Genomic DNA, 19,403 nt, shown 5'->3' with positions numbered 1-19,403 from the left:
GGGGGGTCCAAGGGGGACACTGGGGGGTCCAAGGGGGTGTTATAAGTTGGTTATAGATAGCTGAAAAGTGTGGCAAGAGTTGTGGAGTCAAGGCAGGTTTCTGAGAGCAGGGTGTTCAGGTGTGTGTAGAAGGGGGTTCAAGATGATGAGATGACTTATAAACTGCTTGTAGACTAAGGAGTTTCCTCAGAGATCAAATCTGAGGGATACAGCATCACTGTACTACTGTTTATATACCTTGTAGGTGTTCACCAGAAGCCCAAAAGTCCAGGTAAATTCTGGGGACTCCTACAAGTGTCAGATAGATGTCCTAGCAACACCCCTAGGCCTCCCAAACCTTTCCAATAAATTGTGGAGACTCCTACAAGTGTCATCTTGCATCCCACTACTCCCAGTAGGGGCCTTTGGCACTGCTATGTCTCACCCCAAGTGTCTGGACACAGCAGTCTTGTGGTGTCCTCTGCACAATGTCTTGTATGGCCACTGCCATTGTCCTAAGGCAGTTACCAGCACAGGAAGTTCCAGGAGCTTGTTGTTTCATTGCTCCTAGGGTGAAATGGGTGGCCAGGGGTGGTAACAGGCAGTGCCCTGACACCCTTATACAGTGTTGATCAACACCATCAACAGTTTGAAGAAGGATTGAGTATTGGCATGAGGTCATGGTGAGGTCATGGTAGATACTCTGTCCTTATGTGTAGCAATATCATTGCTTGTCTTCAGCACACATGAGGTTATTGAGAGACACAAAGACATCTCACTGACAATGTCTTTCAAATCCATTGTTAGCTTACCTAAGATCAGATGTCATGTCAAAGCAATAGCCGGTCTCCTCAACGGTAGGTAGTATTTTCATTCTCCGCTCCATATTTTGCTTACTTGATTCAAATATATATATTTGATACGGAGACCACTGCTTGGGTCTATGGGTCTACCACAGGGTGCTGTCCTCTTAGAGCTTTGTTGAGGGGAGCTGTCCTCTTAGGCTCTCCATAGTTCTGGGCATCTACCCCGCAAATTACAGCGTGCCCAATGACCGCCCGGTGTGGTTGTGGCACCCCATCTTCGTCACCATTGGACTCGGCATGGTCATGCCCTGGCACATATGTATGGCGTGACCTTGTGGCCCAGACACTGCTTGAGGGTTCCCAAGGATACTCGGCACAAGCGGCGACAATCATCATGTCACATGACACACATCACTGAGCTCGCTCTTCACACTTTGCAAATCTCGAGCTCGCGGACAGGTCGAACAATAAACGAGGACCGGCGGTGGACAGCGGCTGATCCGCCGCCTGCGAACGGTTGCCACAGAATCCAAGAAGGAGCGAAGCGGCGATCCAGTGCTCCTCGCGGCAGATCTTTCAGATCTCCCATCGGATAAAGCATTGTGAGAAGCATGACATTACAGCCAAGGATCAGCAGGAATCAACGATGAGGATCAAGATCCCCAGCGAAAATGCTGACTGAGCGGATTCCCACAGTCCGAATTTGAAGCTCGGAAAGAGTGTCCGAGCGGAGTGCGAAATGCCCTGTTTTCGATCCTGGAACGAACTGTTGATGGACCCGACCGACTGCGCGGAACGATGAGGTCGGCCAGAGACGCCTTTTTCTCATCAGTAACCATCGCGCAATTATTGCAATTGAATCGTGAATAGGAAATGCGAGACCAGTCACATCCCAAATTAGAACACAAGGTTGGCGACAAGTGACGTGCTGTCCTCGAGCACACTGCGGTCGGAAAAGAGGCTCGAGAAGAAAGAGGAGTGAAAGGCGCACTGAGCTAGAACGTCCACCCTCGCTCGCTCCATGAAAGAAAGAGGATGCAGCTGGCCAACCCCATCCGTACCAAATTCGGCAAGCCAACCTGAAAGGTACCACGTTATATTACATACCCCTCATCATGCACATTCAAACGCCGCAGCCTAGTAACAACTCAGGTACTCCTGGACCTCGTTTCCTCATCGTACGACTGCCTCCTAGGGCGCTGGCCGGGTGCTGCCCGTCTCCTAATAGCATACCGGGCATACATACGGGCCGGTGCTCAAGTTGTGCTATAGACAACGGCCGACTACTCGGACATCCTCTCCTTCACGCTTAGTCAGCACGGGCGCTGAGTGATCCAATATCGACGAGCGCCTAGCCATCACCCCACACTGAAAGGGGTAATATATAGATGAGGACGACGAACCCTTCAACTTCCCATGCTGTGCCCTGGTCTGGTCCTTCCCAAGGGAGGCGAATACGACGTGTTAACACCGCCTTGGCAGTGATCAGGGGATCCAAGAACAGATGCTTGAATTACTTGAATAAGCTATCCGCTGCAGCTCCAAGAGGCCGCAAGAACCGCCCTGAAGCTGGCAAAGCAAGTAAAACGCGAGCGGTATTTTGTGTACGATGCTACAGAATCGGGTGGTGTGTCGGCACGTTCGCGGCATGAATACGGGTATTACTGGTTACCGCGGGCTGGGAGCTGGCCTGGGCCAGCTAGAATACCCACGATCCCGGAGCGGGCGATCCTACAGCTGCCAGCATCTCACCAACTTCTGATCAACACCTAGCCTTAGGAGTTCTAGATCTTGCGTGATGATGGGTGACCGAGCCGGCCGCTGGTTGCTGGCAACCCCGGGTCAGGCACCGACTTTCCCTACTCGGTATATTGTCAGAACATGATTAATGTGTTCGATTCACCGTGTTGGTGTTCGCTATGCATGTTCTTTTGTTCGCATGTGGGGCAAGCGTTTATCGTGCGATTCAACGAGCTCGCGGGCGAGGAACGCGCGGTACACGTGTGCCAGCGCTGACACTGACGCGATGTAGCGTCATGCAGAGAGGTGGCGTCATGAGCATTATCAGGAGCGTCATCATCAGTAATCGCACGCTCGTGTCACCGGCACGCGGGGTGCGTCTCCCCCCGGCACCGGCGCTAGCCCCTAGCCCACAGTTGAGGGTACAGAGAGAGAAAGGAAAGCGAGTAGAAAGTGCCCGCCGTTGGAAGTCAGCAGACTCCGACTTCCACGTCTCCTGCTCCTGGTTTGCTCCTGTGGGTCTGGCGAGACTCAGGAGTCCCAAGTCGACCCACGTCCGTTTCCACGTCTGACTTGGGCTTGGGCTTTGCTGATGCTTTGTGCGTGGGAGGTTTGGGCTTGGTTGGACTGTAAGGTGAAGAGCGTCGGCCCGGGGCCAGGGATGTAGCCACGTAATTTATTCAGCCCTTCCCTGTCAACTGTATACATTCATACATCCCGACCGAGGACCCTGCGCCCGCAGAGGTAAGGAATGGAAGGCCCAGTGCGCAGCATGAACTGTATGGACCCATTGTCCACTCTGATCGTCAATGGAAAAAAGCACAGCACAGCAAAACTGATAGAGGCGTGTGAAAAGCGGGTTCCTGCGGAGAAGATGGATCGGAGTTTGGCAGGTTGCGCCGGGAGTTTACGTATGCTTAGCATTTAGGCGTGCGGTCTGTATGGAGAAGTTGGACCGGGAGGGAATTAATATGATAGGGAAGCTGGACGGGTGCTTCCGTTCGGGCTGGGAGCCGGATACCGGTGAAGTGAAGGATGATGAGGGTGTGAAGCATTCTGTTCTTTTGGGATAATCGAGCACGGTCTGTTTGGATTGATATTAGTTTATGGGATGGTACATGTATGGAGGGGTAGGTGCATGAGGTGGGTATGGGATGTGATACGCGAGAGAGCGTGTGTATTTGATGTACGTGTATATTACATACTTGCAGAGGAAGGCGGAGTATGTTGCGATTCGTGAATATCAGCATGGGTGAGTAGGAGAGATGGCATGGTTGGTTGCATTGGAAGGGAGTGGTGAGAAGAAGGGTGGAAGGGAGGGAAAGGAGGGAAAAGAAGGGGCGAGGTCGGATCCGATCGGCGGTCTGGCCGTATTTGGAAGAGCGTCGGGTGGGTGGGATTAGGGTGTCGGCAGTCCTAAGTAGGAAGGGAGGGGATGAGTAGGGGTCGACCAGTTTTGGGCTTGATGGGACCCCGAAAGTATTTGTAGGTGAGACTTGTGCACCTCTTGCGATGGTGTGTTGTGTGTGGTTTGTCTGTGGGCAGTCATTGATGGAGAGACCTCTCCTTGCTGCCGCTTCTCCCTTCCTTTCACAGGGAGAGCCTCTGCCGGGAGACATTTCTATACCGGGACAGTCACACATACGGGCACGGCGCATACACCCAACCACCCCCTTGGCCTTCCTTGGTCTGTCTCTGTCTCTATTTCAATCAGCCATCCCTCCCTCCCCTCCTCCTCCCTTCCTCCTTACCACCATCTCGCCGTCAGTGTGCACCCCCTCCCCCTCCCTTCTCAGTCACCGACCAGCTTACTGCGAGCACACTGCCCGACGCTGTCTTCTTGCATACATCCATCTTGTATAAAGCTCGATACCCCATCCGATACCCTCTCACCAACACACAAGCACAGTCATGTCCTCAGAACGTCAGTACGCATTCGCCTACCCCTACCTCTCTCCTCCTCCAAGTCCATCAGGCCCCTCCCACTCAAGGCCGGACTCCCTCCGTTCCCCCTTCTCCTACCCCTACCCCCACTCCCGCTCACCGAGCATATCCACCCTCAACGTCTCCGAGAACCAGACAACGCTGACCATCCTCCCCACCACGCTATCGCTCGTCAACATCCCTCGTCAGCGGGCAGTACAGGGCGAGGTCTGCGTACGCATCATGAAGAACCTCCTTACTTCCCTCGCACGCACAGAGTTCCTCGCTATTGTGGCGAACGAGCTCGAGCTCAGCATATATGCTGACCCGGAAGTTATTCGCCGCACAAGGCTAATTAGGATGGCGAAGAAGGAGCATAGGCTAGCAAGGGACCCACAGCATCTCCCCAAACCGGGGTGGAAGCCGATCGAGTACTCTTCCAAGCGGTGGAGCGTCCTCCAAGTGGATACGCATGATGACGAGGGTACGCTCGATCTATGCCTAACATGAGAAGTCACTGACGAACACGCAGATGGCGGTACACGTATGCATCAGATCTCTTCCTGTCTCTCCTCTGCAGGCATACCCATCCTCTTCGTCTCCTCCCACAGTGCAGACTTCGTCCTGGTCAAGTCTGCCCTCCTACCCGACGTCGTTGGTCGACTCCGACGGGAGGGGTTCGGCATATACGATGAGCATGGGGCCTCCCCATACTTGACTTCTGTTGGTGGGCAGGGTGGTTGGACATCAGAGCAGGGGGAGGATGTCCTCGTTCCCCCACTCTCGTTGAATGCGGCGTTCGACCTGATTCCAGCGTCTCCTGTGGAAGGACCAGACCTTTCCAGCCTCTCAAGCCCAGCAGCATCTTCCTGCCCTTCGGTTGCCACCATCAAAGGACCAGAATACTACGTCAACCCAATCAGGGGAAGTATTGCCTGCGTCGGTTTGGCAGAGGAGCATTACCCGCAGTGGCTCATCAAGGTCCTCCGACTGGTTGCAGACCCACACGAGATCCTCCTCGATTCGGGACGCAAGGGCCGGCGCCATCGGCGGCAGCGGTCTTCTGCCAATCTTGAGGGACGTGATGACGAGCGTGATCTGGATGATATGATGGCCGAGGAGGAACTGAGCGAAGAGAGCAGTTCGAGTGGTTCGGGCGGCAGCTCAGCGAGCGACCACTCACTCGAGCTCGAACTAGAGCTTGAGAACGAGTACGACTCTGACGGCTCCGCTTCTTCGCACTCGTCAAGGGACTCGTCTTCCCTCTCTGCGCCTTGTCACTCTCCCACACCCTCTATGAGCTCGATACCGCACCCTCCGCTCCGCCTGCCAATGACCCCGCCTCGCACTTCCCCCGAACCGATTCCTCGTCCTTCGCCCTCCAATGCTCGCACACGAGCCCGGTCAGCCTCTGCGCCACAGCCTACACACCCTGCTATCCTAGCCCTTCCATTCTTCTCCTTCATTCGCACGCGAGGAGCTACCTCTCTAACCGCTAGCACAAGGGTGCTCGCACGCTTGTTCGAGCAGGGAGAAAGGGAGATGGTCATGAGTGCCGGAGAGCTGGAGAGGTTCGAGGAGAGCGAGGAGGGAGAGGACAGTTTAGGCTTAGAGCTGGGAATGGGCTCGGACCATGGCCAGGAGAGGGAACATGATCTGGAGGGAGAGGAGTTGGCGGAACAAGGTTTTGAGGCTCTGCACGGACCGCTGAGGTGCCTGCAGATCGACTTCTCAGCTTTCGGACTTGGTGCGTTCTCCTCCTTATCCCCCCTCCCTCATATATGCTAACCCAGGAACAGACAAAGTTGGCCTCGCTACGCGCATCTCTGACGCCCTGCTTTGCGCGAAGATTAACCACCTGTATACGAGCACCCTCCGCACGGCGAACGTTTTCGTCAGTGAGGAACGGTTCGAGCGCGCGAGGCGGGTGTTGCTCGAACTTGCCTGACGCCCAACCATGCATGCATAAACAAGATACCGCGGAACACGATACCATGACCTGGCCCGAATGGATATGGCACACACCTCCTGTAGCACTACTGATCGACTTTCTTCTTCATTTTACTTTCACTTTCAACTTCTTCATTTGGATTGGCTTCATTTTCATTTCACGTATGTCCGGGCTACATCTTCCTTGGCCCACACCACTGTCTTCGACTTGCACACGGATCCGTTACCCTCACCCTCACCCAAACCCTACACCAAACCCAAAACCAAAATTCGAGTCCGGCAGAACTGAAACTCGACCGGTGCCAGCGGTCCGTTGACCAGACCCAGCAAGCCCGACCAGGACCTGACCTGACCTGACTTGACCCGACCAAACCAAAACTCGGCATACCCCATGACATATGATACCGGATATCCGTCAGGCTCTGCCCGCCCTGCCCCTGTACCTTGCCCCGCTCCCCGCTCGCATCCGCATTCCCAGCCCGGCTGGTACGGAAGTCGAACACACTGTGCGGAGCGCGTTCATCGGCGGGCCCTGAAATCTTCAGGAAAGCAGCCGTTCCGCTCCTCCGCGCGACTTTCCCTTTCCGCCCACATCTGCTTACCCGGCCCTTCTCCTTCAACGAAACGAAGGAACGAACGTTATGTTCCCCCTATTTCTTCTTTTTCTTGGGGTTCTTGTCGACAGCCGAAACCGAAAAAAAAAAAAGCCGAAGACTGAACGAACATTCAGAAATCAGAAAACCAAATACATCGTGTCTCCCTCCAACTTCCTTCCTTTCATGAAACGCCCAGATTCCCTCAGCACGCGGTTCATTTCACACCCCCTGTCATTGACGTTACCCGAGTGTTTTCCTTCTGGTATACTCATTCTTTGCATTCTTTATCCTTTCATGTTCTCCTGTTGCTTGTTGCATGTCGCATGTTGTTATCCGCTGTTGTCACAACCCCAAAGAAAAGGACTCAACCCATTGTGTGTAGTGTATTTGTACATGAGACTCATAAAATTCAACATGTTGTCTTCCGATATGACAGGCTTCTTTACCAACCGACCCCCCGACCGCATGTAAGGGGTGGAGGGCCATATGGCGCCACATACGCGGTGAGGCGGACATGGAGCAGGTGCCGTCTGACCGTGCGTGGCACGCCTGTGCAAAGTTTCCGCTATGCCGTCCCACCAGAATCTCGGCCTGGGTCATTAATCCATGCCCAAAACATGATACTAACGAAAGCTGAGCGCAGACCGAATCCGCGGGGAAAGCTTTCACAGCATCGATATCCGGGAGAATGGAGAGAGCCGGCGGCGGATCCACAGCGGAAGCCGGCTTTGTGTGCATTAGAAGGAGCCTCCGTCCTGGCGACAAACACCGCCGATGGGAGGAATCGGCAGTTCGGCACAATGCGCCGTGCTCCTGTACGGCACAGTACGTACGCTGTCTATGCCCCTGCATGTGGCGACTTCGGATACGTAGCTCATTTGCTGGAAATGTGTTTTAGGACATCGGGATTCTCGCCGAGTGTGCTGGCGGTGCTGGACCGGGGTTAGAGCTGTTAACCCGTGGATTTGGAACGAGGGGACGATTTGAATAAAGGGCTTGGCCCGCTCATGTAGGATCCTTGTTCCTATACATCAGTGTCCGTGTTCAATCACTCCGAAGGCTGGCCATGATCAGGCTATAATGGAAAATTGGGAGTATCAAGGGTCATAGTGTCGAGGGTTCGGACAGGAACAAATTTCGAGGGTCTTAAGTTTCGGTATGGCCTTGCGCCGAGCCTGGGGAACAATCCTTCGTGCCGTATTCAGGATGCCGAACACGTGAACGGGACTGCGCAAACGTTCGCGGTTCTTTTATATGATATCTTCGAAGATGACCGATGACTGGTGTAAATCGGGAACCGATCGAAAGTAGGTGAATCGAAGCAAACCATATGTGACCAGCACCCTTTTGCAATCCGAGACATGCGTTCATGAGCTGTGGAGATCGGCGGAGCACCATCGGTCAAGCCGCCCATTAATTCTAGCTCGACAACAAGAGCGTTCTCGGCGAATCTGGAGTGCGTTGTTGTGTCACATCCTGAGAAGCAGCGTCAGCTTACCTGTTCTTCGGAGGAGTTACAGACTTTAACCTCTTCCAGGCTACGTAACAAAAGAAGGACTTCTTCTTCGTAGAGGAACACCGGTACCGCTCCGGCGGCTCTCTTCCAAACCTGGCAGTCCGCGGCCAAGGCAAAACTTAGGTAGGACACCGGCATCACTTAATATGCATGAGAAGTTCGAAGCAGGAGGGTCGGACCCTTTTGGCCAATCTTCCGAGACATTTTACCACTTTCTCTGATACTCGTGTACCACGAGAAGGTGGGGAGGCAACAGCTCTTCCACGTCTTCCTGGAATGGCAAGTGATCAAGTGCTGCCATATTCTGAAAGCGCATATATTGGACACGTAAGCAGATTGTGCTCATTTCTTCCGTGACACGGTCTTGTGGCGACTGGTGTCCACGTGAAGGGCAGCTTGTCCAGTAGAATGAGGTTCCTTCCCTGTTCCTTCGTTTTCTGGCTGATGTACCGTGCCGCTCCTACTATCCAAGAACGCATCGAGGACAAGGGTGATCCGCGGGGTCCGAGGGTAGATTGCTATTTCAGGAATGCTAAGAGCAACATCCCGACTGTGTTCCTGTGGCGCAGTGTCAGACTCCAATCAACAAAGAAAGGAGGGGAACAACGATACCCAGACACCAGGAGTTTGCGGTGACAGAAATTGAGGCACCAACAGGGGGGCATAGGTCCTCGTGGAAGCCATCTTCTTACGTGAAACGCTCCAGGGAACAGTTCAGGGTCGACAAGGACCTCATCCGTTTCGGGAATTATAGGTATGTCGTAATAGTCGACATCAGGATAACGAGTAGTTTCTTTGTCAAAAATTCAGTTGGCCCTGATCCCAGTTGGCTATCCATGGTCTATCGGAATGTGCTGATGTGGAGCGATAATGGTGCCCTAAATGGAAATGCCCCGTCTGTCAATAATGTGTCTGATAAGCGCTCCACTGCATCGATAAGAGAACAAAAGAGATACAAGGAACGGAGTTCCACAAGCCAGACACCTGATGCTCGGCTGATAGCTCCGAAAACGGATCGTTCCAAGGGCGGCCAAGGCGGGTGGTGACACATCCATAAAGTATGGTTGTGCGCAAACTGGAGCTGGCGAAAAACTGCCAAAGGGTAGAGTGTGTCTCATACATATTCCGTATTGATGACAAGAGGTCGCTGAGAGGTGCTGTTGCAGCGTGCCAGTGGTCCTCTGATGTTGTCTCTCGCGCGAGCAGGCGCACACCAGTGGACCAATCGCACAAGTCGCCGTACATGCGACTGACGAGTAAAGACGGTCGTGGGCCAACCTGGGATAGCGCTATTATCGAACTAGTCAAAAACAAGGCGAGTCCTCGAGCACGGGAATGCTGCCTTGATTGATCATACAGTCCAATATGCCCGAAGACCCAAATCGAGGCCAACTCCCTCAATGAGGACGTTGCTTGCTTCAGCATATAGTCACCAGTCCCCCGCAGAATGCGCCTTCCACATGAGAGAGTACATCATGTCGTACACGCAAGTGACATCGATGCTACTGGTGAATCAGATAGGAAGCGACGCTTTCTGTTTCCTGGTGAAAACTGATCGTTGCAGAAAGAGCTGCGTCTATGTATCCCTTGCGTTCGCGTCGGGCTTTCGCACCTCGGCTCCGAACTAGGCCCCTTATGACGTTGCGCTTCTGTGCGAGGATCGTCTGGATTGCGGCACGGGTAATGCCTCGAGCAGCTGGAAAAGAAAATGCCGACACTGTGAGTTTATACGTTTAATGCCCGTGTGATGAATCTAAATGATGTATTGTATATAGAGCTCAAATTGGGATTTGGTAGTTGCTGGATCAGTATCGGGAGTGACAACACGGTGTGTCACGCTGATGGATTAGCGGTATTCGTATTCTGACTCTCTGACTAGATTCGTAATAGCACCTCTGGATGTCGTCAAAATTCGACTACAACTACAGTCACACGCACGCTCGGATACCACATTACCTGTATATCGAGGCCTCGTCCAGACAACGGCAACCATACTCCGTGAAGAAGGCATCACCGGCCTCTGGAAAGGCAACATCCCTGCCGAACTACTTTACCTGACCTACGGTGCCGCGCAATTTTACACTTACCGAACGATACATCTCTCGCTAACTGGCCTTGGAATAAATCGTTCGGCACAAGACTTCGTGGCTGGCGGCGCGGCAGGAGCGGTCGCGGCATTCGTGACATATCCGTTTGATCTTCTACGAACGCGGTTTGCTGCTCAAGGCAGTGGAGACTTGCGCATTTATACCTCCCTTGCCAATGCCGTACGAACTATCTACGCGAAGGAAGGCGTACCCGGCTTCTTCAGGGGTGTAACAGCCGGCGTGGGGCAAGTTATCCCATACATGGGCTTGTTCTTCGCGACATATGAGCCAACACGTGCTTTCCTGACACGACACAACGAGGCCGGTGCTCTCTCGTTTTCCGGATACGAGTCAGCCGTGGCAGGCGGTTTCGCGAGCACCGTTGCGAAGACAGGCGTCTTCCCGCTCGACCTGATCCGGAAGCGCCTACAGGTGCAGGGCCCAACGCGGGAGAAGTACTTGCAGAAAGACATCGCTGTGTATGAGGGGATGCGAACGATTGTGCAGCGGGAGGGAATACGAGGGCTGTATAGAGGGCTCGGTGTGAGTTTGATCAAGGCTGCGCCGAACAGCGCGATCACGATGTGGTCCTATGAGGTTGTGCTGCGGGCGCTGAAGTCGGCACGTGGAGACAAGAGGTAGCTTTTCACGATTTCTGCTCTGATTCTGTACAATACGATACCTAATACTTTACCTAATACCCAGATTTTCTTACGCTGCGCAAAAATAAATAAATTGCTGCGAAATATGTAAATGTTAGACGCGTTGAAACGTGACAAGAGAGGGGTGTTGAAAGGTGGCAGTGTCCATCATATCACTCCTTTCACTTTCGGGTTTGGGCGCTGATCTCGCCCTTGGCGCTGTCTTGGCTGACACCCGTCCTCCTGACCACCTGGCTGTGTCGGTATCGACCATCCTTCAGTCGTGTCTCTTTCGGGATATATTCAAAGAAGTTCAAGCAAGTACTCGATCAGCGACCAGCACGAGCACCCAACATGGCGTCCGCAGCGACAGAGAGAGAGCTTGGGACGCTCATTGTTGTTGTGCTCAAAGCGGTATGTGAGCATGCCCCTGACGCGTTGACGGCGTCTAACATGAGTACAATGGATAGAGAAACCTGCCCAACAAAAGGCATATCGGCAAGCAAGATCCATACTGTACTGTGACTATGAATGGAACCATCAAGCGTACCAAAGCTGTCAAGCGAGGAGGGCAGCACCCAGAGTGGGATGAGGAGCTCCGCTTTCCGGTATTGGAAGACGTCGATGACCTGCTTGCTAAGAGCAAATCGAAGGAGGACGAGGATGCGCCTGCCCCTCCGCCAAAAGATGCTACGCCGAAGAAAGGAAAGGAAAAGGAGGAAGAAAAAGACAAAGTGCCTAAGATTAAAGGTGGCAAGTCACTCCGCATTCAGATATACGCGGACGATCCACGAGAGCCGGAATTCATCGGAGAAGGGACGGTGGAATTGGAGGGCGTACTGTCCCAAGGAGAGTCAGATGGTACGTCATGAACGCTCTGGCATCACGTGGTTATTTACGAGAGACAGAATGGTACACCATCTACAGCAAAGATCGGTATCAAGGGGAGGTCTATCTGGAGATGACCTATTGGCTGAACGTGTGTCGCTGTTCATTGTCCTATGCTTTAGTGAAGCTAACTGATGTCATCAGGAGAAACCCCAACCGAAGAAGAAGAAAGCTGCGGAACCGGTTCTTGAGGCCGTTAGCACGGCGAACGTGAATCCTGCCGACGTACCTACCTCGTTGCGAGCTGGAGGTCGAGCGTCTATTTCTGCAGGAACGGGTACCGACCTGTCTGGACGACAGAGAATTGCATCGGATGCTCTGAGCATACGGAACCTGCGCCAATCTGGTTCCTTAGCCTCGATTGAGCTCTACAAAGCACCGTATGAGCAAATGGGACAATCAGACGGTGGCCTGCCACTGCCTGGATCCAGCCGCAACCCCGCATTGGAAGAGTACGACGAGTTCGGTGGTTCTATGCTCGATCAGCGACGACCGGATACCATGCCTATTAGGGGACAGCGGCCCATGTCGATGTTTGACATTTCTGGCTCCCAGAGTCTCTCCTCTCATCACCTCCAACGGACCTCCATGGCATCTTTATCAAGCTACGACTCGACCAATAGTCTGACAGACTCTCTATCGAGCCTCTCACTGGCGACATCCGTACCGAGTGGTAGCAACTTGCGACGGAGCCCTCTCCCTCGCCCACATAGCCAGTCGTTTAGCATGGGGGCTGCTCCTCCTGTACAGCAGACCGGCCTTTTTGCCCCTGATCTCTGGAATATTCCTCAGCCTACCGGTGGTCTTCAACTACCTCAGGCATCTTACCCACCTGGCCAGACGATCTCGCGGGGTTCAACTCCAACATCCTCAATATCGCCAGCCAGTATTGGTGAAGCAAGTTCGTTGCAGTTTCCAGCTGCTACAGGGATCCCCTTCCCGACCCCTGGTGCCCCGCCACCGAGGCCGAACCCGTCTCCTCAGCCATATGCATACCAGCAGCTGCCTCCGTCCGCTCAGCATACACCTCCTGCGCAGCCGCTGCCTATGTCTCTTCCTCCACCCCAGAATAGTGGTCTTCGACCGCCTCTACCTACTCCTCTTCCCCAGGCTAGTCAATCGCAGCAGGGAACGTTTAGACACTCCCCGCCTCATTTGCCACAACCTGTCCCTTCACCTCCCCGTGCCACTTCTGCCAGGCCGCTTCCGTTGAATCCCCAGCAGTTGCAGAACTCGCAGAACGGTTATCCCCAGCCCCCCCAGGGCCCTCAAATCTCGCCTCACTTTCCTCCAAGTCTGTCCGCACCTTTGTCCGCACCTTTGCCGACATCTCCAAACACCGCGTATTCAGGCCATGTCAGACCGACAGAGCCGGACGTTGGTTCCCAAGCTCATTTGACGTCGCCGGTAACGCCAAAGCCTTCGCCTCATCGCGCGAGTTCGCTCCCGCCCCCGCCAGCGGCCGCACCCATGAGTGTGCAGTATCATCCCCAGCAAAGGCCGCCGATGCCAACGCACAACAACAGTACGCCTTCTGTTCCCTCTGCTGGTATGACCCCACAAATGCCGCCTGCTCCGGCCCCAGTGCCTCAATATGGGCCCCCGCAACAGGCACAACAGTATGTTACTCCACCACAGGCACAGGCACCACCACCCATGCAGCAACAGTTCGCACCTCCACCGCCGATGCAGCATTCTCCACCCACACAACCCCAGCAGCAGCAGTATCCGTTACAGGCTCCGCCAGTTTCCTACCCACCCGGGCCCCCACATTCTCTGCCTCCAGGACCTGCCTACCAGCAGCCTCCTGCGCCATCTGTACCGTTCCCTTCACCGCCTCTGGCGTCTCCGAACCAAGCGCATCCGCCGTGGCAGCCCCTTGTTCCACCAAATCAAGGACCAAGCCGACCGATGACCGGGGTGCCAAACTATCCTCCCTATCCGCCTCCCCAACATGGTCCCCCACCTCAACAAGGGTTCCCAGCCAACTCACATCCTCAACCAAACTATCCGCCTTCCATCCCACCCCCTCAGCATAGTTTCCCATCTGGCCCTCCTCCCCCGCTGACTTTCCCACCTGGGCCCCCACCCAACCACAGTTTTCCACCGCATAATCCGCCCCCACAGATGCCTTTCACTCCACAACCACCCGCCCCTCCACCGAGCTTCCCTACCCCGCCCAGGCCGTTGTATGGAGCACCTCCTGCGAGCACAGCACCACCTATCCAGACGCATCAAGGTTACGTGAATGGCACACCTCCGCATGGGCCCCCTTACGGCACGCCGCCTCACGGACCATCGCCTGGGTCTAACTATGCTACGCCGCCTATGGGACCGCCTCCTACTCGGCCACCCTTACCTCCTCCTCCTCCCCCTGGCAGTCATCCAACACCACCTGGAGCTCCTCCCGGCCCGCCACCTCAGCCCGCGTATCAACCACCCTCTCCTAACCACACCCAACTGCCACCGTCAATGAGTTATCGCCGTGGTCACCCGCTGGGTCCTCCGCCACCTGCTCCGGGATATAGTCACCCTCCTGCTCAAGGAGGCCCCTTCCCTGTCAGTTCGCCACCACAGGCGTCACCCCCTCAGTTCGTGCCTCACCCAGGTGCCCCGCAGTCATATTTTCCCGGTCCTCCTCCGCAACCTCCTAGTCTGCCGTCTCAACCACCTCAGCAGTGGCCACAAACATACCCGCAACCTGGCGGTCGACCTCTCCCTGCCGTCACCCCGGCGAACAGTTATCGTTAGATCATATTCGAGACCGTTGTGATGAGGTAATGCAAAGAGTAGTGTTTTGATTGACAAGGCAGAATGGCACCACAATAGAAACACAATATGTATGGACAATGCTGAATGTAATATTACCATCCGCGATATTGTACACAGTGACCGATGCATGAAGAATGGGCCACCGACGTAATGGTGCCTATTATGAGGTCTTCCCGGCAGCCACAGTGGGGATGATTCCCTCGGGGATCTTGCCGCCGTCAACAAGAGCCTGCTTTTGCTCCTCCCTCCACTTGGCAATGTTGGTCTCGGTGGCGATCATCCCCCTCTTAGCTAGCTCGTACCGTGCCTGACGGCGGAGCTCGTTCTCCTCTGCGCGCTGCTTTTGTTCATACCCTTGCAGGTAAGTCTCGGCGCCCACGACGAGACCGAAGATGGTGGCTGCACATGCGTCAGATCACTTCGTATAGATTTGGCTTTGCATATACATACAACAGGTAACCAAGAAACCCTTGATGGCGAGAGTTTGCCTCCTGCGAGGACTATCAGCTACCAATTGATGAAAGGAGAGAATCTTAGTCGTACCTGAACACCGGAATGGTGAAGTTAGCGATGGTCACAGCAAAGAGACCGTATCCCGTCCACCGCAGACCGCCCTAGACGTCAAACGTCAATCAGAGTCCTCCACATTCCGAACTGAACAGAGCACACCAAAAGACCACCCTTCGTCTGCAGCCAGAGCGCCTCCTCTGCATCCCTCCTGCGTTTGTCACCAGCGACGGACATGGCTTTGAGAGGTGTTTGAGGATGTGGTGGTGGAGAAGAGAGGGTCGTTGATGGAGTGGTCAAGCGACTGAAACTGCTTATATGAGGGACGAGAGAAAAGTTGAAGTAGTGAGGCTGGCTGGCGAAAGCCGAAGGTCCTCGGGCCGGGGAAAACAGGAGAGGAGTTGTCGGTGACCGGGCTCAACGTGTCGGAGGCGGTACCCTGAACCAGCATGCCCGCTCCGCACCTTCTCCGCCGCCAACTGATTGTCCACTCAGCACTCGGCGTCTACTTGCGGATCGCATTTTTGCGGAGCGCTTGTTAGAAAAAGGACCACAGCTGACCAAGATGCTGACCTGGACAGGGAGGAATGCAATGCATGAGGATTATCTGGGCACCCTATCTGCCTGTGATGCGGGGAACAACGGGTGTACTGTACAGAATACTATAGGGCAGCAGAAATACGCTGCTGGACACCTTCCTTAACCCTGTTGTAGGCATAAAGCAGGGTTTGCTCATTCAGAACGATGTCGGTCGTGTCTGCCTTCGGTCGCGAAACACGTCCTGCGATCGTTGCCGGGTCAGTTTCCAGGATGATCCTACAAATGTCAATAAGCATTAGATCGCAAAAGTTCGAGAGTACGAATAGGAACAACCCCATACGCCTCGCTCTTGGACGCGAGAGACAGGAAAAAGAAAAGTGGCGACAGAACTCACCCATCGTCAACCGTCTCGTCCAACCCCAGCAACACAAGATCCAAGTTCTCCAACAACGTTCTCTTCTCCACAGAATGCCTCAATAACAACTGTGTTGCGTCAAAGAACGTCTGCAGTCCAGTTGATACCATAAGCTCATTTTCAGAAGGCAGGGCGAGGAAGTAGAAGATCAGGTCGAGGGAGTGACGGTAGGTGACAAGGTAGGTATCGTAAAGGATCACGTCGCCTGTTTGATCATGAGCACTGAAGCTCGAATTCCACACCCAGCAGTTTGCCCACCTCCTGCCTTCTTCGTCTTGTCAAACAGACCCTTTTCAAACGCTCTTTGCTCCTTCAGGTTGTGGAGTGATCGTGTGCCTGTCGGCAGCCCACCATGCGGAGGCTTGTAGTACTTCGCTAGAATGCGGTTGCCGTCCGTGTCGAGTATCAGCGCTGCCGACACAGAATATAGTGTGAGGTTGGCCTGTTAACATGCACAACGTTGAATCAGAAATTGTTTACGGTCCTTAATTGTATGCTCACCATTTGAGATTTATTCACAGTGTAAGGAACGGTCGCGGTCCACGTTGGGACTTCATCACGGGCGCGTTTGCCTCCGCCAGGAGAATAGCGCTTCGGAGAAATATGTTGAGCAGTCAGCGCTTTCTTCATAACGTTAACCTGCTCGGATCCAGTGCTTCTCTCGATGACGGCTCCCCACCAGCATCTCAAGCTTTTTATAACTGCTGTGAATGATACTCTGAAAATGGCTGTATACGGCGACGTATTGTTATAGCATGACGTGTGTTCTAATGCAGTACATATGAAAAACCCAAGACAATTGTGACAACAAGACTCTAGTAAATGTCTGGAACCGCTGGACGCGTAAGTTCTTTTACGGTTGCAACTTTCTCTGGCGTGTACGGAGGGTACCTCAGCTGGAGCTTCACTTCATCCTCTGCCGGTACATCCATAGAGGCTCTGAAGTGGGTGAACTGGTCAAAACCGAATTTGCCAACGGATGCGCCATCTGACGCAGATATTAAGCAACATGATATCCGCCCTAACTGGTCAACTTACATCCCGATTCTCCGAAACCACCGAGCGGTATCTCGACCGTGAGCTGTTCCCACGTGTCGTTGAATATCAAAGAGCCGGATCGAGTCCGAGCTTTGACTACTGGCTTGAGTGGATGCCTCTTACACGGAGAATGCTCGAACTTACACTTGTCCTTAACTTCCTGTGACTGGGTGAAGACATATAGTGCAAGTGGATGATCACGCGCATTGATAAACTTGATGGCATCGTCCGTATCTTTGATCGAAATCAACGGCAGCACAGGGGCAAAGAGCTCCCTGACGCTTGGTGAGTCAAATACATTGCACTAGCAGATGTTGACTCACTCGCTCATTAGACTATCCTCTCCATCAGTTTTGATCACAAGTGGATGCACAGCATAGGTCGTCGGATCGCTCTGCTTCTTTCCGAACACTGCTTCTCCATGGCTGCGCTCAATAAGCTTTTGAACCCGATTGAAATGTCTTTCGTTGACGAGCCGTCCGAAGTCTTTATGGTGGAACGGCTGACCATTCGTATCCGGGAAGAACTCCTTGAGTACCAAGCCCATCGCTTCAAGCAGCGCCGGTTGGGCCGATTCCGGGCAAAGGATGTAATCTGGTGCAACGCAGGTCTGGCCCGCGTTCATGAGTTTCCCCCACAAAATCCGCCGGGCGACGAGAAGAGGATCGAAGTCATTCGTGTCGATAACAACGGGAGACTTCCCGCCGAGCTCCAGTGTTAAGGGTGTTAAATGTCTGGCTGCGGCGGCAGCTACGATCCTGCCAACCGTCCCGTTCCCTTTTGGCAGTGGGTCAGAACGGCAAACAACCTCCGCCATTGAAGAGCGAACACCCACCGGTATAGAAGATATGATCGAACCTCAGCTCGAGCAGTCGGGTCGTCTCTTTGACACCTCCGTTAACGACCCTGGCAACCGCTGGATCAAGATACTTCGGCACGAGCTCCGCCATCAAGGCAGCGACGGTGGGTGCCAGTTCAGATGGCTTGATGATCACGCAGTTGCCCGCTGCAAGAACCGAGATCACGTTGTAGAGCGTAAGAGTGACTGGATAGTTCCAGGGTCTAGACGACAAATCAACGCCATGAATCGTGGTCGTTGCGAAGAAAACACGCACGCAATGAGCAGGATAACTCCCTTCGGCGTCGGATACAGTACTGGGTTATAGCTGCGGAAGTGATCACTGACTTTCGGTACCACTGGTTGCGTCCACTCATCGAGCTGGTCGATCACGGCAAGGGCGGAATTCACAATGACGACCTCGTAGAGGAGGGACTGGTAGTGTGGCTTATGCACATCAGCCGTGATTGCTATTTGAGACTTTAGTCTTCGGACAGCCCATGAAAGTTTGACACACCTGCAGCCCATCGGTCCTCGTTTTCGCTCAGCATACGCGCAAGAGCGGCGAGTTCACGCTTGCGCTTAGCGATTGGGTACATGATGCCGGAGTCGAAGGAGTCGACAAGGCCAGCATGAATCTACGGACACCATCATCTCCTGATTAGACCCCACCCCCAGACATACACACCTTGGGTATATCCTCCATGGGGGTGTGCTGGAACTTCAGGTCGGAGAAGCCATTCACCCCGTTCTTATGCAGGTTTGCAGACATATCTAGAGGCACAAAGCGAAAGAGGGACACAGCGCTAGTAGATGGAGAGTGAGCAATCTGTATATATTCTTCGGAAATTACATACTGCTATTGATGGCAATGGCCAGCGCATGCGCCCTTCACGAGCTGGTGATGTTGTCACGCTGCGGACTCCCGGAGTTCTAGAGCCATGCTTCCATCAGAGCCGTGAGAGATAGGAGTGTACCGTAATCAATGGTAGATGGGTCCAGTGCTCATTGCGGGCATTGATGCTGACTGCACGGCAACCGATCAACCAACTCGCCCAGTGCATACATCGAATTTGGAGCTAACGCGGGCGCCGGATGGTGCTTGCGGCCGGGTCTTCAGGCTGGAAACCGAGCGCAAAGATCTCAAGCGAACCAGGTTTACCCCGA

General features: G+C 53.9%; 7 protein-coding genes across 7 annotated transcripts; 4 read left to right on the top strand and 3 right to left on the bottom strand.

Annotated features, from left to right (window-relative positions):
* Positions 1 to 4,436: 4,436 nt before the first annotated feature.
* Positions 4,437 to 7,358, top strand: DACRYDRAFT_119293 (uncharacterized protein; the record flags this gene model as incomplete). The annotated part of the gene is made up of 3 exons (XM_040770758.1): positions 4,437 to 4,932; positions 4,981 to 6,195; positions 6,248 to 7,358. 3 exons carry the CDS (start codon positions 4,437 to 4,439, stop codon positions 6,394 to 6,396), a joined length of 1,860 nt encoding a protein of 619 aa, XP_040624524.1. The 3' UTR covers positions 6,397 to 7,358.
* Positions 7,359 to 9,073: 1,715 nt separating this feature from the next.
* Positions 9,074 to 9,825, top strand: DACRYDRAFT_25000 (uncharacterized protein). Its single transcript, XM_040773958.1, has one exon. The coding sequence runs from the start codon at positions 9,347 to 9,349 to the stop codon at positions 9,554 to 9,556; it is 210 nt and encodes a 69-aa protein (XP_040624523.1). The 5' UTR covers positions 9,074 to 9,346; the 3' UTR covers positions 9,557 to 9,825.
* Positions 9,826 to 9,916: 91 nt separating this feature from the next.
* On the top strand, positions 9,917 to 11,291 carry DACRYDRAFT_24999 (mitochondrial carrier). The gene is made up of 4 exons (XM_040773957.1): positions 9,917 to 10,030; positions 10,079 to 10,229; positions 10,286 to 10,338; positions 10,390 to 11,291. The coding sequence occupies exons 2-4, from the start codon at positions 10,146 to 10,148 to the stop codon at positions 11,237 to 11,239; spliced, it is 987 nt and encodes a 328-aa protein (XP_040624522.1). The 5' UTR covers positions 9,917 to 10,030; positions 10,079 to 10,145; the 3' UTR covers positions 11,240 to 11,291.
* A 230-nt stretch (positions 11,292 to 11,521) lies between these two features.
* On the top strand, positions 11,522 to 14,877 carry DACRYDRAFT_102322 (uncharacterized protein; the record flags this gene model as incomplete). Its single annotated transcript, XM_040767625.1, has 4 exons — positions 11,522 to 11,652; positions 11,709 to 12,099; positions 12,147 to 12,217; positions 12,271 to 14,877. The coding sequence occupies exons 1-4, from the start codon at positions 11,593 to 11,595 to the stop codon at positions 14,875 to 14,877; spliced, it is 3,129 nt and encodes a 1,042-aa protein (XP_040624521.1). The 5' UTR covers positions 11,522 to 11,592.
* A 44-nt stretch (positions 14,878 to 14,921) lies between these two features.
* On the bottom strand, positions 14,922 to 15,715 carry DACRYDRAFT_24998 (uncharacterized protein). The gene is made up of 4 exons (XM_040773956.1): positions 15,568 to 15,715; positions 15,442 to 15,512; positions 15,349 to 15,389; positions 14,922 to 15,297 (listed from the first exon to the last, which is right to left on the bottom strand). The coding sequence occupies exons 1-4, from the start codon at positions 15,640 to 15,642 to the stop codon at positions 15,059 to 15,061; spliced, it is 426 nt and encodes a 141-aa protein (XP_040624520.1). The 5' UTR covers positions 15,643 to 15,715; the 3' UTR covers positions 14,922 to 15,058.
* A 275-nt stretch (positions 15,716 to 15,990) lies between these two features.
* Positions 15,991 to 16,990, bottom strand: DACRYDRAFT_97049 (snare-like protein; the record flags this gene model as incomplete). The annotated part of the gene is made up of 4 exons (XM_040777419.1): positions 15,991 to 16,221; positions 16,340 to 16,565; positions 16,619 to 16,802; positions 16,862 to 16,990. 4 exons carry the CDS (start codon positions 16,988 to 16,990, stop codon positions 16,068 to 16,070), a joined length of 693 nt encoding a protein of 230 aa, XP_040624519.1. The 3' UTR covers positions 15,991 to 16,067.
* A 560-nt stretch (positions 16,991 to 17,550) lies between these two features.
* DACRYDRAFT_24997 (ALDH-like protein) lies at positions 17,551 to 18,984 on the bottom strand (the record flags this gene model as incomplete). Its single annotated transcript, XM_040773955.1, has 6 exons — positions 18,925 to 18,984; positions 18,754 to 18,874; positions 18,514 to 18,706; positions 18,234 to 18,460; positions 17,722 to 18,175; positions 17,551 to 17,673 (listed from the first exon to the last, which is right to left on the bottom strand). Coding segments are annotated over exons 1-6 (1,136 nt in total), but the record flags the coding sequence as incomplete, so codon positions are not given.
* Between the last annotated feature and the right edge of the window lie 419 nt (positions 18,985 to 19,403).

This window comes from Dacryopinax primogenitus (assembly GCF_000292625.1).
Source record: "Dacryopinax primogenitus strain DJM-731 SS1 chromosome Unknown DACRYscaffold_22, whole genome shotgun sequence".
NCBI classification, from domain to species: domain Eukaryota; kingdom Fungi; phylum Basidiomycota; class Dacrymycetes; order Dacrymycetales; family Dacrymycetaceae; genus Dacryopinax; species Dacryopinax primogenitus.
This window is presented reverse-complemented; position numbering and strand designations above follow the sequence as displayed.